The sequence below is a fragment of the Dermacentor variabilis genome, chromosome 2, assembly GCF_050947875.1.
Source record: "Dermacentor variabilis isolate Ectoservices chromosome 2, ASM5094787v1, whole genome shotgun sequence".
Classification (NCBI taxonomy): Eukaryota; Metazoa; Arthropoda; class Arachnida; order Ixodida; family Ixodidae; genus Dermacentor; species Dermacentor variabilis.
Window position 1 is genome coordinate 255241568 of NC_134569.1, and position 20242 is coordinate 255261809.

At 47.1% G+C, this 20242-nt stretch overlaps 1 protein-coding gene across 3 annotated transcripts in view; it reads right to left on the minus strand.

The window, feature by feature from the left end:
* Atg16 (Autophagy-related 16) overlaps positions 1-20242 on the minus strand; it is a 456887-nt gene that overhangs the window by 123355 nt on the left and 313290 nt on the right. For all 3 annotated transcript variants that reach the window (XM_075682849.1, XM_075682848.1, XM_075682850.1), the window contains one exon: positions 2191-2311. In XM_075682849.1, coding sequence (XP_075538964.1) covers positions 2191-2311 — 121 coding nt within the window. The remainder of the gene's footprint in view (positions 1-2190; positions 2312-20242) is intronic.

A 20242-nucleotide genomic window follows, 5' to 3' on the forward strand; every position in this document is an offset into this window, starting at 1 on the left:
AAAAGTAAAAGATGTCTCTAAAGGAAAGCAAATCAAAGCAATAACACTGCAGCGTGGGAAAGATATCGCGCATGCGTAAAACTGTATACTCAGGAGGTCAGTCAAGCCAAAGATAAATTTAACAGTCACGATCTGCTCTCCATTCTCCAATCAAATCCAAATAAATGTTGGCGCATGCTCTCCACTAAAGACAGATCTAACACCACCGAACTTGTTGACCTCGATGGTGAACCTATTCATAATGATGAATGTGCAACTGCCCTAAATAACTACTTTTCTTCTGTATTTAATGCTCCCATTCACATATCTGACCTGCCCACATTTACTGATTCAGTACAAACTATGCCAGACCTAGACATTTACGCGGAGGGCATATTTAACCTAATCAATAGTCTTAAACCATCATCTTCCACTGGCTGTGATGGTATAAGTAGTAAACTTCTGAAGAACACCTCTCATGTATCAGCACAAATACTCTGCATACTATTCAAACAATCACTAGAAACTGGGACCATTCCCTGTGACTGGAAGAAAGCTAATATCTTGCCCATCTTTAAATCAGGTGACCACTCGAATCTTGCCAATTACCGCCCAATCTCCCTTACAAGCATCCCCTCAAAATTACTAGAACACATCATAGCCTCAAGCCTGATGAAACACCTGGAAGCAATTAATTTTTTCTACCCATTTCAGCATGGTTTCCGAAAGTACTTATCGTGCGATTCCAAACTCGCCGAATTCACCCACGGCATTCTACTTATCATGGACAGAAACCTGCAGACCGATGCCGTTTTCTTTGATTATTCAAAAGCTTTTGACAAGGTGCCTCACAAGCTCTTACTGCAAAAGCTATCTGGACTTGGGATCTGCAACAACTTACTCAGATGGATTGAACAATTCCTATCCGGGTGCACACAATACACTTCCACAAACAATCACCACTCACCTCTTACCGATGTGACTTCGGGCGTCCCTCAGGGCACCTGTCGGTCCCTTTTATTATTTCTAATCTATGTGAACGACTTGCCTACTAGCATACATTGTAAACTATGACTTTTCGCAGACAACTGCATAGTTTACAACACTGTTAACTCTTCTGACGATGTTCTTTTCCTGCAGCGTGACCTTGATGCCATCTCGTCATAGTGCGAAAAATGGCACATGCCTCTCAACTTAATTAAATGCAAATTGATGTCTTTTACCTGAAAGCGCAGTCTCTTTCAGTCCACTTATCGCATTAGCTCTGTCAGGGTCTCATTTTAACGTCATGACTTTCCTGGATAACACATATCGAAACAATACGTAGCAAAGCTACATGCTCACTCAGGTATCTACAAAAAAATTTAAAGAAGGCATCCCCAGAAGTAAAGAAGTTGGCGTATGTGACATTTGTCTGTCCACAACTCGAATTTGCTTCCGCTGTCTGGCATCCATCTCAAGATTACCTAGCCGCATCATTGGAATCCACTCAAAACCGAGCCACCCGCTTCATCACTTCACATTACTCATGGTACATTTGTGTCACTTCTTTGAAGCAAACAATAGGTCTGCCAACACTGAAGTTATGCTGCATCATATCACGTCTTTGTTTGCTGCACTCCTTTTTTTACAATCCACGCTCAAGGCACCGCCTTCTTAAACCACCATTGCGAACTTCCTCTCGCATAAGTCACAGCTCTGCCATAGCATGTTTACCCAGCCGCTCATCTGCCATAACCACTTCCTTCTTTCCTGATGCCATCATTTATTGGAATGCACTCCCTGACAACTTCATTACCTGTACTGACCACAAAAAATTTCGTGAATACCTAACAAATCACTTTGAATAGCTTTCTGTTCCCAGTGTACGTCGTTCATGAACTCATCATAAACCACTTGGAATAGTCTACCCTTGTCAACCCTTCCACCTAGTTTTTTTTTTTCTTTTTTTTTTGCGAATGTATTGCCATGTTACTTCTTCAAATTCGAAATTTTCCTTTGATTGTTTAAAGTCATACAAAATCAACAATGTTTCTTTTTTGTTGTTGTTTTGTACATAACCACTCTTGGACGTGTTTGTATTGCCCCCCTTATTATCACCTTGAAGGCCCAAAGGCCTTCAAAAGTGATAACAAATGAAATGAAAAATGAAATGAATAATGAAATGATGGCACAGTGCCCCCAACCTTATGTGAGAAGGGCACAACTCACAGGCTCGGCTGCGGAGGTCCCAGATCTTGAGGGTGCGATCATGGCTGCCTGATGCCACTCGCCCTGTGTCACCCAGGAACTTGGCCGCCAGAACTTTGCGGCTGTGGCCAGTCAGCGTATGCTGCACAGGGGAAGAGGGCAGAAATCTACGCAGCTATAAGGATCATTTAGGTACAAAAGAACTGTACCAATAACCACGGTCACTAGATTATGCGCCCTCTCAAGCAGCCTGCCGCATCCCGCTGAGTGCAATAGAAAAAGGCTACCCACCCGGACTTACAGTTGCCACCATTGTTCTTCGTGGGGGTGCTGCACAAAAGGTGTGTTTTGTGATGATCTCGCGCGTGCACCGACATGGAGTATGAGCAGTGCAAACGTTTTGCATGGAAGGCCATGCTATCAGTGCATAAAGTGGCTCCTTAATGCAGGCATGAGTGCACTAAATTATGTTGGCCAAAAAAGTCTGCAAATTAGCTAACAGGAGACACTAGAAGGACAGCATGCCTCAAGGTGTGAAATTTCATTCAGTATGTGGTTCAGCGTGTCTACCAAGTTGACATTTTCAAATTCCCTGAGTGACACAGAACTTTGTTTTATGTCAAGACGGGCTGACACCATGTCGCTCATTGCTGTCACTCTCTAGTAAGCGTGTTAAAAATTAAAAAAAAAAGGTGACTTAATCCAGTTTGAATAGTAAGGAGTAATGTTTATCTTATTAAAAAAGAAAACAGAAGGCAGGGGTCAGTAAAATGCACAGCAAATAACATACCTTTGAAAAAATGGTAATGCCCATTGCAAATCGAGTTGAACATTATCAAATACGAATAGAAAGGAGACGCATACAGAAGCAAATATTTTTGAATATGAACTATGTCCATCAACTGATAGAAAGCTCATTGCACATTATGAGGCCTGAACTTTGTCACAAGTGCGATTTTCTATAGCAGCTGGAAAGTTAAGCACAACTGTCTGAAATTTCAAATGTTTATATACATTGACTCTATGGGGTACGTGGTGGTACCACAAAGCCGCACAAGTTATTGGGCGTCCGGAAAGTCGGTCGTTGACTGTACGCTGGCAACGCAACATGTCAAAGACGATTCGTTACGATTCCTCTCCATTACGCGAGCCAGCATTACTGTGACTTTCGTTCCCTTTCAATAAAATTACGATTAATTTTCCCTGACAGAAGCACAAATTCCCTGAGTTTTCCCTGAGTATTTGCAGACTATGCAGGGTGTCCACCAACCGGGAAAACCGGAAATTCTCAGCGATCTTGAATAGTCTAGAAACACTTAGGGGAAAACTCAGGGAAGTTGTGCTTCTATCATGGAAAATTAGCCACAATTTCATTGATAGTGAACCAAAGTCGCAGTAATGCTGGCTCAAGTAACAGGGAGGAATCGTAATCAATCGTCTTGGACACTGTGTTGACGTCTAGAGAAGTTGCCCACATACAGTCAACGACCAATTTTCTGGATGCCCAATTTTCGGGACATGCCCGATAACTAGGACAGCCTCGCAGCACCACTGCATACCCCATAGAGTCAATGTATAAGAACGTATGAAATTCGGGAACAAGATCCCTTTGCCATTCGATTTTCTGGACTTCTTGCCATGACCGCAGCCCGGTTTCACAAGTTACATTGTTTGCTGAAGCACAACTGCAGGAGTGAGTGATCAAAGAGCCATGGTGGGAGCGACGACATATAAACTGAGGCTACAGATAACTCGCTTCAGTGCCTCGCCATCAGCCATTCCAAAAGACTTGACTGCTATAAAGGTAACACGTCCCTGCAGTAAAGCCGCGTCGGCAGGCACCTACTGCTCTCGATTGCGCATGCTTTGTGCCTTTTCTTATTCATATGGGATCTAGAATATAGAATAACAGTTTGGTGATGCATTGAATGTTGGTGCCAGAAGATTGCATTTTATGGCTACAATAACCTGTTAAAAAAGAAGTTAACTGTATTGTGTAATTTTTTTGCGTTCTCGATTGCAAACGTTGGCGCCAGAAAATCATATCAAACGGAATCACATCAATGGAGTTCCGCTGCACTACTACTAATAATCACGATTGGGCATATGTGAAACAAATGCAAGCATGGTGCCTCTGAAAGGTAATCAAAAAGCCTCCTGTTGATTTCAGTTGGCCATTGGTGGCTTCAATGGCTTGTCAAACCAGTAAGTGGCACACGAACAATGGCAAATCACAAGCACTCGCTGCACTGTCATTAATATACGACAGGACCAGCATGTTGGCTTGCTATCTGTGGGCTAGCCAAGACAAGCTCTGAGCCGAAACACGTGTACATCCAGGATATGCCATCTTAAGTAATTCCTTCCGAGGATTTGACATGTTTTGCAACAATATACACATAGTGAACATTAACAGTGTAGTGTGTTCAAAGGAGCTGGTTGGTTCATCATTGGAATAAAACAGAAATAGCACGACACAGGACGAACGAGTGAAGAGCACTAGACAGAGTGCTGATTAGCAACGAAATGCTTTATTTACAGAAGCAGTATATAAAAACATAATTGAAGGCGACATAAAAGAAGATAAAGAAAGATAAGCGTTAGCCACTGAGATACTAATCCAGTTCTTTTGTTGATAATGTGAGGGACACAGAACTGATGCATGCCTAACCACTTGTGAATATGCAAAAAGCCTCAAAGATTTCCAGCGCCTGCTGTTCACTGTATCTTCCAGTTATTTTGCCCTTCTTAAACATAGCGGTGCAACCACATGTGTTACAGTGGGAAGCCAAATGACTGCACGTGTTTCCTTGTAGTAAAGTGGCCTCGCTCACGCAGCTGATCATTAATGCACCTGTCTGCTTGATATAGCAACTTTTACAATCGAGCGGGATTTGATAGACGACATGCACTGTACAGTCAATGAACCCACAGACACGATTCTTAAAGCAGTTTTTTCGGGCAACAATATCTACCCTGTTGACTATTTTGCACTATCTGTTGTTTATTAACCCTTTGAAGGTTTTTGCTGTACATGTACGGCGGCGGTTCTCTGTCCCGCAAGGTCTTTGCTGTACGGGTACGATTTCGACCCTCCGTTTGATATTTCACACCATAATGACGATGCGTGCTCACTGGGAGGTGCTGCCACCTCATAGGACTTACAAGAAGCGTTTGAAATTTGTGCTACCTTCTTGGGGAGATAAACAGAACTGACTTCTAGCTTGAGTGCGTTGCGCAGACTGTGGCAACACCCCTTTTGCGGTTTCGGTTTTGCCACGTGATCGCAACGGAGGCGTGCGAAACGTCATTTTTCTCTTTGTCGGCACTCTTTTGCAGGGTGACGGAAGTTGATTTCTATATTGATTGGTGCTGCTCTTAGCTTGTTTATCACCGCTGCTCGCGAGGTATTCTCGCTCTCACCGGCAACGTGCTTTCGCAGCTTCGGATCCACCGGATGATCGCAACGGAGGCGCGCGAAACGTGATTTTTCTCTTTGTCAGCACTCTTGCAGGGCGGCAAAAGTTGATTTCTATCTTGATTGGCACTGCTCTTAGCTTGTTTATCACCACCGCTCATGAGGTATTCTCGCTCTCTGCGGCAACATGCTTACGCGAGAGGATGCCTCAGACCTCTGCCCAAGGCAGCCGCATGCAGAGAAGATGTCATGTTTGCGCCAACACAACTAGTCGCTCCAAGAGGAGAACAGACAACGTGTTTTAGGTGTGCAGACTGCGATAAGGCGCTGTGCGTAGACCTGTGTCTCAAGGAGTACCACACTCTGAAATACCATTGAACATTTTGCAGTTCTGAGCGATGCCGACACCAAAATACGGTTCCTAATTTTTTTTTAGTATTTATTCCCGAATTTATACATTTTGTACATTCAAGATCCGCAATAAAGTAATTTGACCACCTGGGAAAGTTTTTTCAAAATAATTCGAAGGGTTAAAGGCATTGCACACAACCCTCACTCCTGCCTTAGCCGTAATTTTCATAATGTTATGGAAAACATGGTGTACATATGGAATAACAGCAAGCCTAAATTTCGAAGGCTGTGACTGCATAGTTTGTTTTCCGGCATTCTTTAACTTTTCTACCAAGTCACCAGCAACGCTGCACAACATGCTGGTCGGATAGCCCGCTGATGTTAGTCGGTTAACTTGTGCTGAAAAGCTCTGTTTAACAGTGTGCTTGCACAAACGCGTGAAAGCAGCTCGCAGACGTGCCTTAGCGATGCCTCCTTTTACGAGTTTGGAGTGTGCAGACGAAAACGGGAGAAGCCCTTTCTTTGAGCAAAGCGAGTAGCTCCAGCCTACGTGACGAGGCTTAAAAACAATTTCAGCATCTACAAACCTTAAACAGTCATTGATGGACTCCTTTGTTCTTAATACAATATCCCTCATTATCTGACTGAAGGCATCTATAATTGTCTTGGAGGTTAACTCCGTGTCACAAGGGTCAACTGGATAGAATACTAGAAAATCATCAACAAAACAGAATAGTATTACGGTTGTCGGCTGCAGGTGAGCGAGCAAGCCCCCGTGATAGTGTGCCAACAGAATTTTGCTAAGTACTGGTGCCAAGCATGAACCTATAGACACTCCCTGCTTTTGAATTAAAAGCTTATTGTTATGGCAAATGAAGGTGGATTTCATGTAGTACGCGAGCATTTCCATGAAGCTGCAGACACTCATTCCACAAGCATTTTCAAACTTAACTACCTTGTGCTTCTTGATGCAATCACCAACTTTCTCTAAAATCAGGTTACTTTGTAACGAATAGTACGAGTCTGACATCAACAGGAAAGGTGGGCACTAACTTTCCAAGAAAGTAGACACTTCATGTGGCTTCCGGATGAGGAAAGCGTCGTCCACTTCCAAATTTCCCAGGGATTTTTGCAGGAAAGCACCCAGAAGTTACTGCTAGGTTTCCCATTCTGACACAATCACACAGAAAGGGGTTTCCACTTTGTGTTTTTACCGAGAAGAACACAGTCAAAGTTGTGCACTTTGAAGCCCTCATAGAAGATGCCAGCTTGGTCAGACCCAACGACTCAACTTGGCTGCTTCGGCCTTCACCTTTGTTGGCTTAACTCCACTTGCATCCTTGAAGTGGTTGCTCAGGGCTTGCTGAGCCCTGAGATATTAGGTCGGTGATAGATAGTGCTCGTCTCGCTCAAAGAAAAGGCTTTTCCCGTTTTCATCTGCACACTCCAAACTCGTAAAACAAGGCATCGCTAAGGCATGTCTGCAAGCTGCTTTCACGCGTTTGTGCAAGCACTCTGTTCAACAGAGCTTTTCAGCACAAGTTAACCGACTAAGATCAGCAGGCTATCCGACCAGCATGTTGTGCAGCGTTGCTGGTGACCTGGTAAAAAAGTTTAAGAACACCGGAAAACAAACTATGCAGTCACAGCCTTCGAAATGTAGGCTTGCTGTCATTCTATATGTACACCATGTTTCCCGTAACATTATGAAAGCTGCATCTAAGGCAGGAGTGAGGGTTGTGTACAATGATCCTAATAAACTGAGTAGGTAGTGCAAAATAGTCAACAGGGTGGACACTGTCACGTGAAAAAACTGCTATAAGAATAACGTTTGAGGGTTCATTGACTGTACAACGCAGGTCGTCTATAAGATCCTGCTGGCATGTAAATGTTGCTACATCAGGCAAACGGAGAAGTGCATTAATGATCAGCTGCGCGAGCATGCCGCTTCGCTAAAAGAAAACCCGTGCAGTCATCCGGTTGCCCACTGCAACACGTGTGGTTGCACCCTGATCTTCAAATGTGAAATAATTGGAATATATAGTGAACAGTGCGCCGGAAATATTTGAGGCTTTTTCCATATTCACAAGTGGCAACGCATGTGTCAGTTCTGCGTCCCTCATGCTATCAACAAAAGAACTGGATTATTTCCATGGCTAACACTTATCCTTCTTTTTCTTTCTTTTATGCCACCTTCAATGATGTCTTTATATGCTGCTTCTGCAAATAAAGCATTTGGTTGCTAGTCAGCGCTCTGTCCTGTGCTCTTTACTCGCTCGCCCTGTGTCGTCCTGTTTGTTTTATTTTAACACAAACTGAGCTGTGATCAAGGAAATGTCTGCTTCGCTGTAACTGATATTGTTTCATATCTTGCACTCTTTGTTTCCTTCAGCAGTAAAATATTCATAAAAAACATGGCAACCCAAATTTTCGATTCACTTCGTCATACCAAGCTAAGACTGTACAGAAATAGGCAGTGAGAATACGAATTCCAGATATGGCAAACATAATTGAAATACGATAATCATAGTATGTCACTATTCAATTGCCCACAAATATCGTTATTAATACATGGTGTCATTCACGGCGGTAAATGCAAGAATAAAGGCTGTAAAGGCACGAATCCCCATGAAACATTCAGGTGTGCCTGTCATTTCCGTACAATCGTTTTCGCTGATGCCTATGACAATGCAGATTCCACCTCTTCGGTTTGCTTGAATGCTAGTGCCACTTTTGCTCACTTTCGTTGTACATTTACGGTGCCCCACCCTCATTGCACTCCGAGAGTTGTCTCAATTAACTGGTGCGAGGGCATGCATGTCCGAATGAGTGAGAGTTTGATGTCATCAAATAATGCATATGCCTGCCGGGACCAGGGGACAAGTCTGAATGATCTCATTTTCTGAACTAATGAGGGTTGAATTAACAAGGTTTTCGTACTTCTAGGTTTGCCAAAAAATTTTAATCTTCCCAGATCAATTTTGTCAGCTCCTCACTCAATCACATAGTGGCATACCTGTGTTGTCTGAAGATTGCTAAAGTGGTTCCTATATATAATGCAGATGATTGCTCAAATCCTTCAAATTACAGACCTACTTGCCTCCTTAGTGTTATTAACACTAATTATAAAAAGCCCTTGTTAGCCATTTTAAGGGGAGACGTGGGTCCCAAAACCAATTTGGTGAATTTTAGTGTGAACAGGATGCTATTTAACAGTATTGTTCAGTTTCTTCTGCTGATTACAAATATCTAATTAGATTTTGTATATCTTCATTAGAACAAATAATGCAAAGTTTTTAATAGAGAAATTCAATCAATTTCTTACAGGACTTTTTAAAAACTTAACTTTGTCAAAAGCAAAAACAAAGTATGCGGCCACAACACCAGAGAGTAGCTCTAGCCGGTGATGCTATCATTATAGTTCTCAGTGCACTTATAATGCAAAAAAGAAAACAGATGTAAACATAATTTCGATATTTTTTCCAATTTTCATTTGTATTTAGTGGCAATTAAAATTTAGCCGGCAGCTTTAGAAATAAAATAAATAGCATCACCAGCTAGATTCATTTGACACAAATATATATTGATACCAAACATTTTGCTGGTACTTCGACAGAACATATGAAGATCCCCCGTAAGCAGTCTGCAGTGTCCAAAAAAATGAAGCTGAGAAAAACGAGTTTGAACCTTCAGTTCACTGTAACTTTGAATGGTCTAACAATATGGCAATATAAATTGCATCACCATGTAGCCCTGTCTTTCAGCAACAAGTTCGTGACTTATATATTGACACGTGTACTTATCTTTATCGGGCGACCACGTTTCGCCGCTTAACGAATGTGATCGCACAGCGAGGGATGCGCCTGCATGTATCCGACGTTTCTGGAAAGTTATCGATGCTTCTACCCGGCTGTCTGTTGTCGCCGAACCTTGTGTTATCTGATTCCATCGCATAACGCGAATGGTGTAGAACATTGTGGAAGGCACGCGGGTCCGAACGATTAGTCTGGAACATTCGACGACTGCTCTATAAAAGCCGACACGCTTGACCCGCTGATCAGATTTTACGACGATCGCCGACTGTGTTCGCCGCTCTCGTTGTGCTTCAAGTGTCGCCTGTTTTGTGGGCACAGGTTCGCCCAATAAAAGCTAGTTTTTGCCTTTCACAGTTTTGCTATTGTGTACTTTGACGTCACGACCACGTGACATCTGGTGGAGGTGCTTCGCGTTCATGTACCGGACGCCCCCACAAAGCCGTGACCCGAGCCCGCACTCGGAAGACACCAACGTCGCCAAGAACCAGCGAGGTAGCCGCAGGCTGCAAGGACTGCCCCCGGAGCACGGATTTTTGCCTGATACGACTAGGAAGATGGCCACCAAGTCCACCCCAATGGCAGCCCCAGCGTCACCCGTCGTGCTGCAGCAGCCCAGGGAGTCTCCGACGTTCCGCGGTTCAACTTTCGAGGACCCGGAAAGCTGGCTTGAGACGTACGAGAGAGTCGCTACCTTTAACAACTGGAACAGCGACGACAAACTGCGATATGTCTTCTTCGCTTTGGAAGACACGGCCAGGACGTGGTTTGAGAACCGAGAAGCCACCTTAACGACCTGGGAACTTTTCCGAAGCGGCTTCCTGCAGACATTCGCAAGCGTCGTACGCCGAGAACGAGCCCAAGCGCTATTAGAAACCCGGGTGCAGCTACCTAATGAGACGACCGCGATCTACACGGAAGAAATGAGCCGTCTCTTCCGCCACGCCGACCCTGAAATGCCCGAGGAGAAGAAAGTCCGCCTGCTGATGCGTGGTGTGAAGGAGGAGCTTTTTGCCGGAATGGTATGAAGCACACCGAAGACCGTCGACGAGTTTCTTCGCGAGGCCACCAGCATCGAGAAGACACTCGAGATGCGAAACCGGCAATTCGACCGCCGCACAAACTCGACAAACTACGCCGAAGTTCAATCACTGGCCATCGACGACCTGCGCGAGACTATCCGAGCGGTCGTGCGGGAGGAGCTACAAAATCTGTTCCCACCATCACAGCCTCAAGTGGCTTCGATTGCCGACGCCGTGCGTGAGGAGCTCCAACAACAACTTGGAGTAGCCCCTGTATCGCCCCAGCCTGAGCCGCAAGCGATGACCTACGCCGCCGTCGCACGCCGTCAAGGTCCCCCTCCGCGACCGCGCCAGGGCCCTGTCACGCCGCAGTTCCGTCGTCCGCCGCCGCCAGCGCCAGCACGACCACCCGTCGCCCAGCGCACCTACGCGAGGAAGACGGACATTTGGCGCGCTCCTGACCACCGCCCGCTCTGCTACCACTGCGGAGAAGCGGGGCACATCTACCGCCGATGCCCATACCGCGACTTGGGACTGAGAGGGTTCGCCGTCAACGCGCCGCGTCCACAGCTTGGAGAGCGCCCACGTGACATCGCCGACTACCTCGCCGCTACTCAGTGGAGCCCTTGACGACCGTCCCGTTCGCCATCACCAGGCCGCTACCTGTCACCGCAGCGCTGACCATACACTGGCCCAGCCCGGGGCCGGTCAGCGAGCCCATATCCGGAAAACTAAAAGCAGCAACCGATGGAGGTGCGGTTGCTGTTCGTCGAACTGACGAAGATCCTCCGCCGCCGACGAAGACACCGAAGAAACTACCTCGACGACATAACGACACGACGCCGTCCCGACGAAATCGGGAAGCCAAGACTACACCGATGAAAGACGACTTGACGACGCGACGTTCCAACTTCAATTCAACACGACGCAGCCGTGATCCGACGCCAAGACCCAACTGCAACGCAAGACAAAGAACCACCGACCTCGACGTGCTTCTCGACGGCCACGCAGTCACCGCTTTAGTGAACACAGGGGCCGATTACTCAGTCATGAGTGGACACATCGCCGCCCAGTTGAAGAAGGTTAAAACTGCATGGGAGGGCCCCCAAATTCGGACCGCTGGAGGGCACCTCATTACGCTGACTGGAATCTGCACGGCAAGAATTACCATTCATGACCGGACTTACCCTGCCACCTTCGTCATCCTGCAACAGTGTTCACGAGACGTCATTCTCGGCATGGACTTCCTGAACCAACACGGCGCAATCATCGACCTGAAGTCGCAGTCAATAACGCTGTCGGAAGATCAAGCGATACCGTCGGAGAGCCCTCATAGTCACCACGCCTTGTGTGTGCTCGAAGATCAAGTGAGCATCCCGCCTCGCTCCAGCATCGTTATTTCGGTCGGCACCGAAACACCCGCTGACGTAGAAGGCGTCATCGAAGGCGACCAACGTCTACTACTCGATCGTGAAATTTGCGTCGCAAGAGGGATCGCTCGACTACATGGAGGAAACACGAAAGTGCTGCTGACAAACTTCAGCCAGGAGTTCAAGCACATCAACAAGGGCACGACGATCGCATTCATCGAGGAAATACAGGAAACCAGCGATGCGTTTGTACTCTCGGATTCTGTCGTATCTACCCCGACGACCGTAGTTCCTGAGCCAGACTTCGACATAAATCCAAGTCTCCCCGTGATTAAGCAGCAACAGCTCAGAAGTCTGCTTCGACGATACAAAGACTGCTTTTCGACGTCATCGAGGATTCGACAAACACCAGTCGCAAAGCATCGCATAATAACCGAAGAGTGTGCTCGACCACTCCACCAGAGGCCTTACCGAGTTTCGACGCGAGAATGTGAAGCTATTAGGCAACAAGTCGACGAAATGCTGCGCGACGACATCATCCAGCCGTCGAAAAGCCCGTGGGCCTCTCCTGTAGTCCTGGTAAAGAAAAAGGACGGAACCCTACGCTTCTGCGTCGATTATCGTCGACTGAACAAGATCACGAAGAAGGATGTGTACCCCCTTCCACGGATAGACGATGCATTGGATTGGCTCTGCAACGCTAAATACTTCTCGTCGATGGACCTCAAGTCTGGCTACTGGCAAATAGAAGTGGACGAGAGAGATCGCGAAAAGACTGCCTTCATCACGCCAGACGGCCTCTACGAGTTCAAGGTCATGCCATTCGGACTGTGCTCGGCGCCGGCAACGTTTCAGCGCGTCATGGACACGGTGTTAGCCGGACTGAAGTGGCAGACGTGCCTTGTTTACCTGGATGACGTCGTCGTCTTCGCCGGAAATTTCGACGATCACCTTAGGCGGCTTGCGACAGTGTTAGAAGCCATCAAGTCATCAGGGCTCACTCTGAAGCCGGAAAAGTGCCGTTTCGCTTACGATGAGCTTTTGTTCCTAGGCCACGTGATCAGCAAATCAGGAGTACGCCCCGACCCACAGAAGACAGCTGCCATCGCAAAGTCCCCGCAGCCAACCGACAAGAAGGCAGTGCGCAGATTCCTTGGCATGTGTGCCTACTATAGGCGCTTTGTCAAGGACTTTTCACGCATCGCGGAGCCGCTAACACATCTAACCAAATGTGATGTCGCGTTCAAGTGGGAAACGCCGCAGGCCAAGACATTTCAAGAACTCAAACGACGCATGCAGTCGCCGCCGGTACTTGCACACTTCGACGAGGACGCCAATACCAAAATCCACACAGACGCCAGTAGCCGAGGCCTCGGTGCCGTCCTAGTCCAGAGGAAAGAAGGACTTGAAAGGGTGATATCGTATGCTAGCCGGTCGCTGTCAAAAGCGGAAAGCAACTATTCTACGACTGAAAAGGAATGCCTCGCCATCATTTGGGCTACAGCTAAATTCCGCCCTTACCTCTATGGCAGGCCATTCAAAGTCGTCAGCGACCACCACGCGTTGTGTTGGCTAGCTAACTTAAAGGACCCTTCAGGACGGCTGGCGCGGTGGAGCCTCAGACTACAAGAATATGACGTCACGGTAATATACAAGTCCGGAAGAAAACACCCTGACGCCGACTACTTATCGTGCGCCCCCATCGATCCCCCGCCGCAAGACGACGAGGACGAGGACGCCTTCCTTGGCATAATAAGCGCGGAAGACTTCACTAAACAGCAACGAGCCGACCCGGAGCTAAAAGGCCTCGTCGAGTATTTGGAAGGGAACACCGACGTTGTCCCTAGGGCATTTAAGCGCGGGTTGTCTTCGTTCACGCTACAAAACAACCTGCTCGTGAAGAAGAACTTCTCACCAGTCCGCGCCAGCTACCTTCTTGTTGTACCGTCAGCGCTGCGTCCAGAAATACTGCACGCCCTACACGACGATCCAACCACTGGGCACCTCGGATTCTCCCGGACGCTGTTGAGAATACAGGAAAGGTATTACTGGCCGCGTCTGACCGCCGACGTCGCCCGTTACGTCAAGACATGCCGAGACTGTCAACGACGCAAGACACCACCAACAAGGCCAGCAGGATTACTACAGCCGATCGAGCCTCCTCGCCGACCATTCCAGCAGATTGGGATGGATTTGTTGGGGCCGTTTCCGATATCAACATCCGGGAATAAGTGGATCGTCGTGGCGACGGACTATCTCACCCGTTTTGCTGAAACTAAAGCTCTACCAAAAGGCAGCGCAACTGAAGTGGCGAAATTTTTCGTCGAGAACATCCTGCTGCGACATGGTACCCCAGAAGTCCTCATCACCGACAGAGGAACGGCTTTTACAGCAGAGCTCACCCAAGCCATTCTGCAGTACAGCCAGACAAGCCACAGGAGGACAACTGCCTACCATCCGCAGACGAATGGTCTCACGAAGCGCCTGAACAAGACCCTCGCCGACATGCTAGCAATGTACGTCGACGTCGAACACAAGACGTGGGACGCGGTCCTGCCGTACGTAACCTTCGCTTACAACACGGCGGTGCAAGAAACAACACAGATCACGCCGTTTATGCTGGTTTACGGCAGGAACCCGACGACGACGCTTGACGCCATGCTGCCGCACGTAACTAACGAAGAGAATGTTGATGTCGCTAGCTATCTCCAGCGCGCCGAAGAAGCCCGACAGCTCGCCCGCCTGCGAATCAAGAGCCAGCAGAGGACCGACAGCCGACACTACAACCTCCGACGACGCTTCGTCGAGTACCAGCCTGGCGACCATGTTTGGGTCTGGACACCGATACGCCGACGAGGACTCAGTGAGAAACTACTCCGACGCTATTTCGGACCCTACAAGGTCATCCGACGTATTGGCGCTCTGGACTATGAGGTCGTGCCAGACGGCATTTCGCATTCACAGCGGCGCCGCGCACGATCTGAAGTGGCCCACGTGGTGCGCCTTAAACCCTTTTACGGACGCTGACAAACTTCGCCATTTTTCTTCTTTTCTTTGCTACGAGTGCTTTTGTTTATTACCTTCGTTTGTTTGCAGCATCAAGTCGATGCTTTTTAAGAGGGGGGTATTGACACGTGTACTTATCTTTATCGGGCGACCGCGTTTTGCCGCTTCACGAATGTGATCGCACAGCGAGGGACGCGCCTGCATGTATCCGACGTTTCTGGGAAGTTATCGATGCTTCTACCCGGCTGTCTGTTGTCGCCGAACCTTGTGTTATCTGATTCCATCGCGTAACGCGAATGGTGTAGAACATTGTGGAAGGCACGCGGGTCCGAACGATTAGTCTGGAACATTCGACGACTGCTCTATAAAAGCCGACGCGCTTGACCCGCTGATCAGATTTTACGACGATCGCCGACTGTGTTCGCCGCTCTCGTTGTGCTTTAAGTGTCGCCTGTTTTGTGGGCACAGGTTCGCCCAATAAAAGCTAGTTTTTGCCTTTCACAGTTTTGCTACTGTGTTCTTTGACGTCACGACCACGTGACAATATGGCCATTGTGCAAAAATAACACAGAGATATTGGTTGCAACATCAGGCATAGTCATTGAAAGCAGTGCCAGAAAGCTAGCACCCCGAGCTTCACATTCCTTGTTGAACAGAAGGCACACAAATGGCATCCCTATGCAAATATAGTTGTACTGAGTTCATGGCCACAATAAAATATGCCCTTTCCACAAAGTTTATGGCTATAACAAAATATGTGGATCAAATCCCAGTGGTGGTCGCCACATTTCAATGGAGCCGAAATGGAAAAAAGTTCATGTGCTTGTGTTGTAGCGCTTCACAAGTGGTCAAAATTGGTCCAGAATCATATCACGGTATTGGAACGTAAAATCCCAGAATTCAAATAAAAAAAAAATTATATCACTTGCACACTCTTACGATTGTGCATTCAGCAAAAGGTCACACCTGTACCTATAAAAGCCCAGGACTGTAGGCAGAGTCTGTTGCTGGCTTGTGGCTCTTTGCAAGCTTGTTTGTCAAAGCATTTCTGTTTGTGTGATCCTTGCATTCCACGGCCGCCTTCGCGCCTTGCCGAACGCTTGACGCGTAGTGGTCTTCAGACGACGATCTCCTCCAGCCATTCGGGCAGCGAAAAAGACACTTTATCGAACGCTGTCGAGAAGCGAGCGGCCGAACGTTGACAGCGGCGCGATGAAACCACAGAGACAAACACGCAGTGTGCACGAGAGTGACCAGCCTGTCGGGAACGCGGGAATCGGCACTCAAATGGTGCCAGACTAATAGGAGTGAGGCGCACGGGGGGCGTGCGTGCTTTGGCCAATCAGCGGCACGGGCGCATCCTTCAGAAATGACACGTCGGTTCCGCCTCACCTACGCCATTTTGAACCGGCGCAAAATATGCACAAAGAAAGCAGCTTCCAAACAAGCTCAAAATGGCGCCCGCCGGCCAACGCATTCGCAAATGACGACGGCGCGAAGTTCGAACGTTTTTGGCGATTTTTTGCTAATTCCGCAGCCACCCTGGCCCGTATAAGTGTTTTTTTTTATTATTTTCCGATTAAATTTAGGTTCTAGATTTTGCGGAGGGATTCTTGAATGTACGTATAAACGTAGCGAAAACGCAGTTTTCCGAAAATCAACTTTCTTGAGATTTTTCGTCATTTAAAGACCCGCGTCTCCCCTTAATAAGTTTATTTCGAAGTACAACCTGCTCTACAATGAACAAGATGGTTTTAAGACCAAACCATTCTACTTCTACCACTGTTACAACTCTTGCCTAGTTAATACCACATTTACTGACTACCAGTTAGTAGCTGGTATTTCTTAACACCCGAAAACGCTTTTTGCAAAGTTTACCACAATCTACTCCTAGAAAAATTAGGACATTACAGTTATTATGGAAGCAGTTCTGAGCTATCATCAAGTTGTCCCTTGAATCGCCAACGACATTTTGGAATAATTGTTATCTTGTCCTCAAAGCACTTTTTACACACAGGGTTCAGTTCTTGGACCACTACTCTTTAGCATATATGTATACGAATTACAGCGCATTTTAGCTGTTTCTAACATATTGATGTATACTGGTGACACATGCATTGTAGTTACTGCTGATGCTCCTGCCGACCTAGAAATTAGAGTGAACAAAGAATTAGAAAAAAATTGCAAGGTGGCTCAAACATAACCATAAACTATTAACACGGCAAAGAGGCTTTTCTTTAGAGAAACCCGTATAGGTTTATTTTGTAGCAATTGCTACGATTGGGTGGTTGTCTCATATTCCCTTAATAACTTCCCTCGACCTTGCAGGTTTCCGCAGAATTATTCCTTCACCAGAACAGGAATTGGCCTCCCTGGTGCAGTGTTCAGCTACTACCTCCCAAATGATTCCTTCAATAAACCCATGACCCTCAGTCCCCAGCAGCTGTGGAACACCTGACCAAGGCAGCGGTCGTAGACCTGTAACGCAGCAGAGGGTGCTAAGAATCTCTGGGTCCGGACAGGCCGCCAATGGAAACTGACCCTGTGAACCTTTAATTGCCAAACTTTGTTGAGTGAGGCTAGCTTAGCAGGACTCTTTGAGGAACTATCAGACATTGTTTGGAATATCATCAGCCTTAGTGAGACTACAAGAACTGGTGAGGCTTATACACAGCTGAATAACGGCCATGTCCTCTGCTATAGAGGTCTGTCAGATAAGAAGCAATACGGGGTAGGTTACCTAATCCATAAGGATATAGCGGGCAACATTGACGAATTCTACAGAATTAATGAGAGGGTAGCTGTAGTCGTAATCAAACTTAATAAGACGTATAGATTAAAGGTAGTACAAGCCTATGCTCCAACATCCAGTCACGATGATGAGGAAGTAAATCAGTTTTATGAAGATGTTGAATTAGCGATGAGAAAAGTGCAAACTCAGTATACCACACGTATGCCTGCAGACATGCACAAGCTCGCGTTCACGTGCCCACGCAAGCATACACAGTGTGGTACGGCTTGTAGACAGCAAAATGCGGGGTGATCTCGGTGAACAGATCCTCTCTATAGGCCTCGAGCTCCACCACTGGAAAGGCTGGCGCCACCGTCGGCGTGACATGCTATTAGGGATCACGTGGACATAGCGGCCGTGTCGGCTGCTTCGGGAGCGCCGAAGCGAGCTGAAAACGAGAGTTTAAATTCCCTCGTACGCTGCGGTCCTCATTTAGTGGCGAGAATTTCCCACTTCGAGTGTCTCCTTTACAACAATTGGAAACACTACATTAGGTAGTGGCTGCCTTTGAAAGCGCGCAACATGGTAGGCTACTGCTCGGTGCCGCAGTGCCGGAAGTACGCAATGGAGCCCAGTGTCAGCCTTATTCATACGTAGCCGCAGAACAAGAAGCTGCGTGAAGCTTGGCTCGCTAAACATAAAACCGGCAGACAGCCATCGGCTACAACTTGGGTATGCAGCAAGCACAGACGCGAGGAAGATTTCTGCTACGTCGCCCGGTCTGCAAGGTTCTGAAAACGCGCACTGAGACGCTCGCCCGAGTCTGCTGCACGACTAATGTTATGACGGTTTGGTTTATCAACTTGTCGATGCTATAGATACTGGCAAGTTCAGTGGAGTGGAAAGGCAGCGGTAAGAAGCACATTAAAAAAAAGCATGGCATATGGTCATGTTTGTGTTATGAATTAACGCCCTAGATTACAAAAAAAAAAAAAAGAAGCAGCGGGTAATCGCACGCTGAGAACAACGATAAACATACAGTGCGACGCAACTCGAGAAATAACACTGAAACGTCTAAGAATTTAGAGAAAAAAAAAAGATTGAATCGTCGCGACGGCAAATCACAGTCGGCACCGTAGGCATCGAAGTCTCTACAATGCAATTATTTTTGAACAGCTCTGATAGCGCCCACGCAACAATGGTTGCTTGTATACTGTCAAATGCTCATATTCTGCGGCCTAAAGCTCATGGCATGGTGCGAAAACGCGCACGCGCCGAAAGCGAAACAGTGCGCGGAGAAGCATGCAGACGCGCAGTCGGTCGCTGCGAACCTGTGCGATCGCTGCATTGAGGCTTCTATTACGCTCCATTTAGTTATACAAACACTATACATAGTTTGCTCTCAGCGTGTGCCTACCTTTCACGCAAGAAGCCGGTTCGGGAGACTCCATCGCGGCGACCGCGCACAGTGGCGTTCACTGTACGTATTCGGCAAAGAGATAGCGTCTGTAAACGATTCTGTGCTTTCAGTTTGCCCAATATTATTATTTAGACAGTAAAAAACTTTTCTCGTTTCGAAAGTGCTTACAGAAATGTCCAGGAGAGCTCCTGCATGGTGTTTTCAGTGAGCGCTGACAGAAAAACCTATGAGGAGCGCGCCGCGTGATCCCTCATACTACACCAGCGAGGCGCTTCCGATAGATGGCGACTCTGTAACTCCTCGCCGCCAATAATCACGCACTTGGGCTGCCTCGCGTCAACGCGCCTGGCTACGCAGCTATGGCGTGATACATTCAACTCTCAGTGAAGCAGATTTATATCATGAAAGAAAGTGCTTAACCTTTCCTTTTTGTAGTAATCTAACAGCTCTAAAAATATAACAATTACTTTTATTGATATCGAAGCATTTTGAAACACTGTCAATAACAAAGTACGAAGTGGCGTCTTCCAAGGTGTCTGTGAATGAGCCCAGTGAGCGTGCACTGTTGCAGGTATTTATGGATTCAAACCACCATTCCTCGTGAGACAGGGCTGGCGCAAAGCGCATAAAGCAAGCTTGCGTGCATCCGCAATCATACGTGTGATTTCAGTTTGAGACGGGTGACTATACACTGTTCTTGATCTTGTGTGTATCATGCCTTTTCTAGTTGACATGGGATCTGGCGGCCAGAAAACAATTGCAGTCTACAGCAAGGAACGGCGGCGTGTTTCAGTTATCAACTATTGAAAGCATGCACTACACTTCTGGCGGCAGCGCATGCTGTGAAACAGATAGGTCAAGATGCTTATCGCAACAGGATTGGCAATGATAGCTGTGAATGCCCCATGCAACAACCCCGGAGAATTGCTGATACTGAAACAAG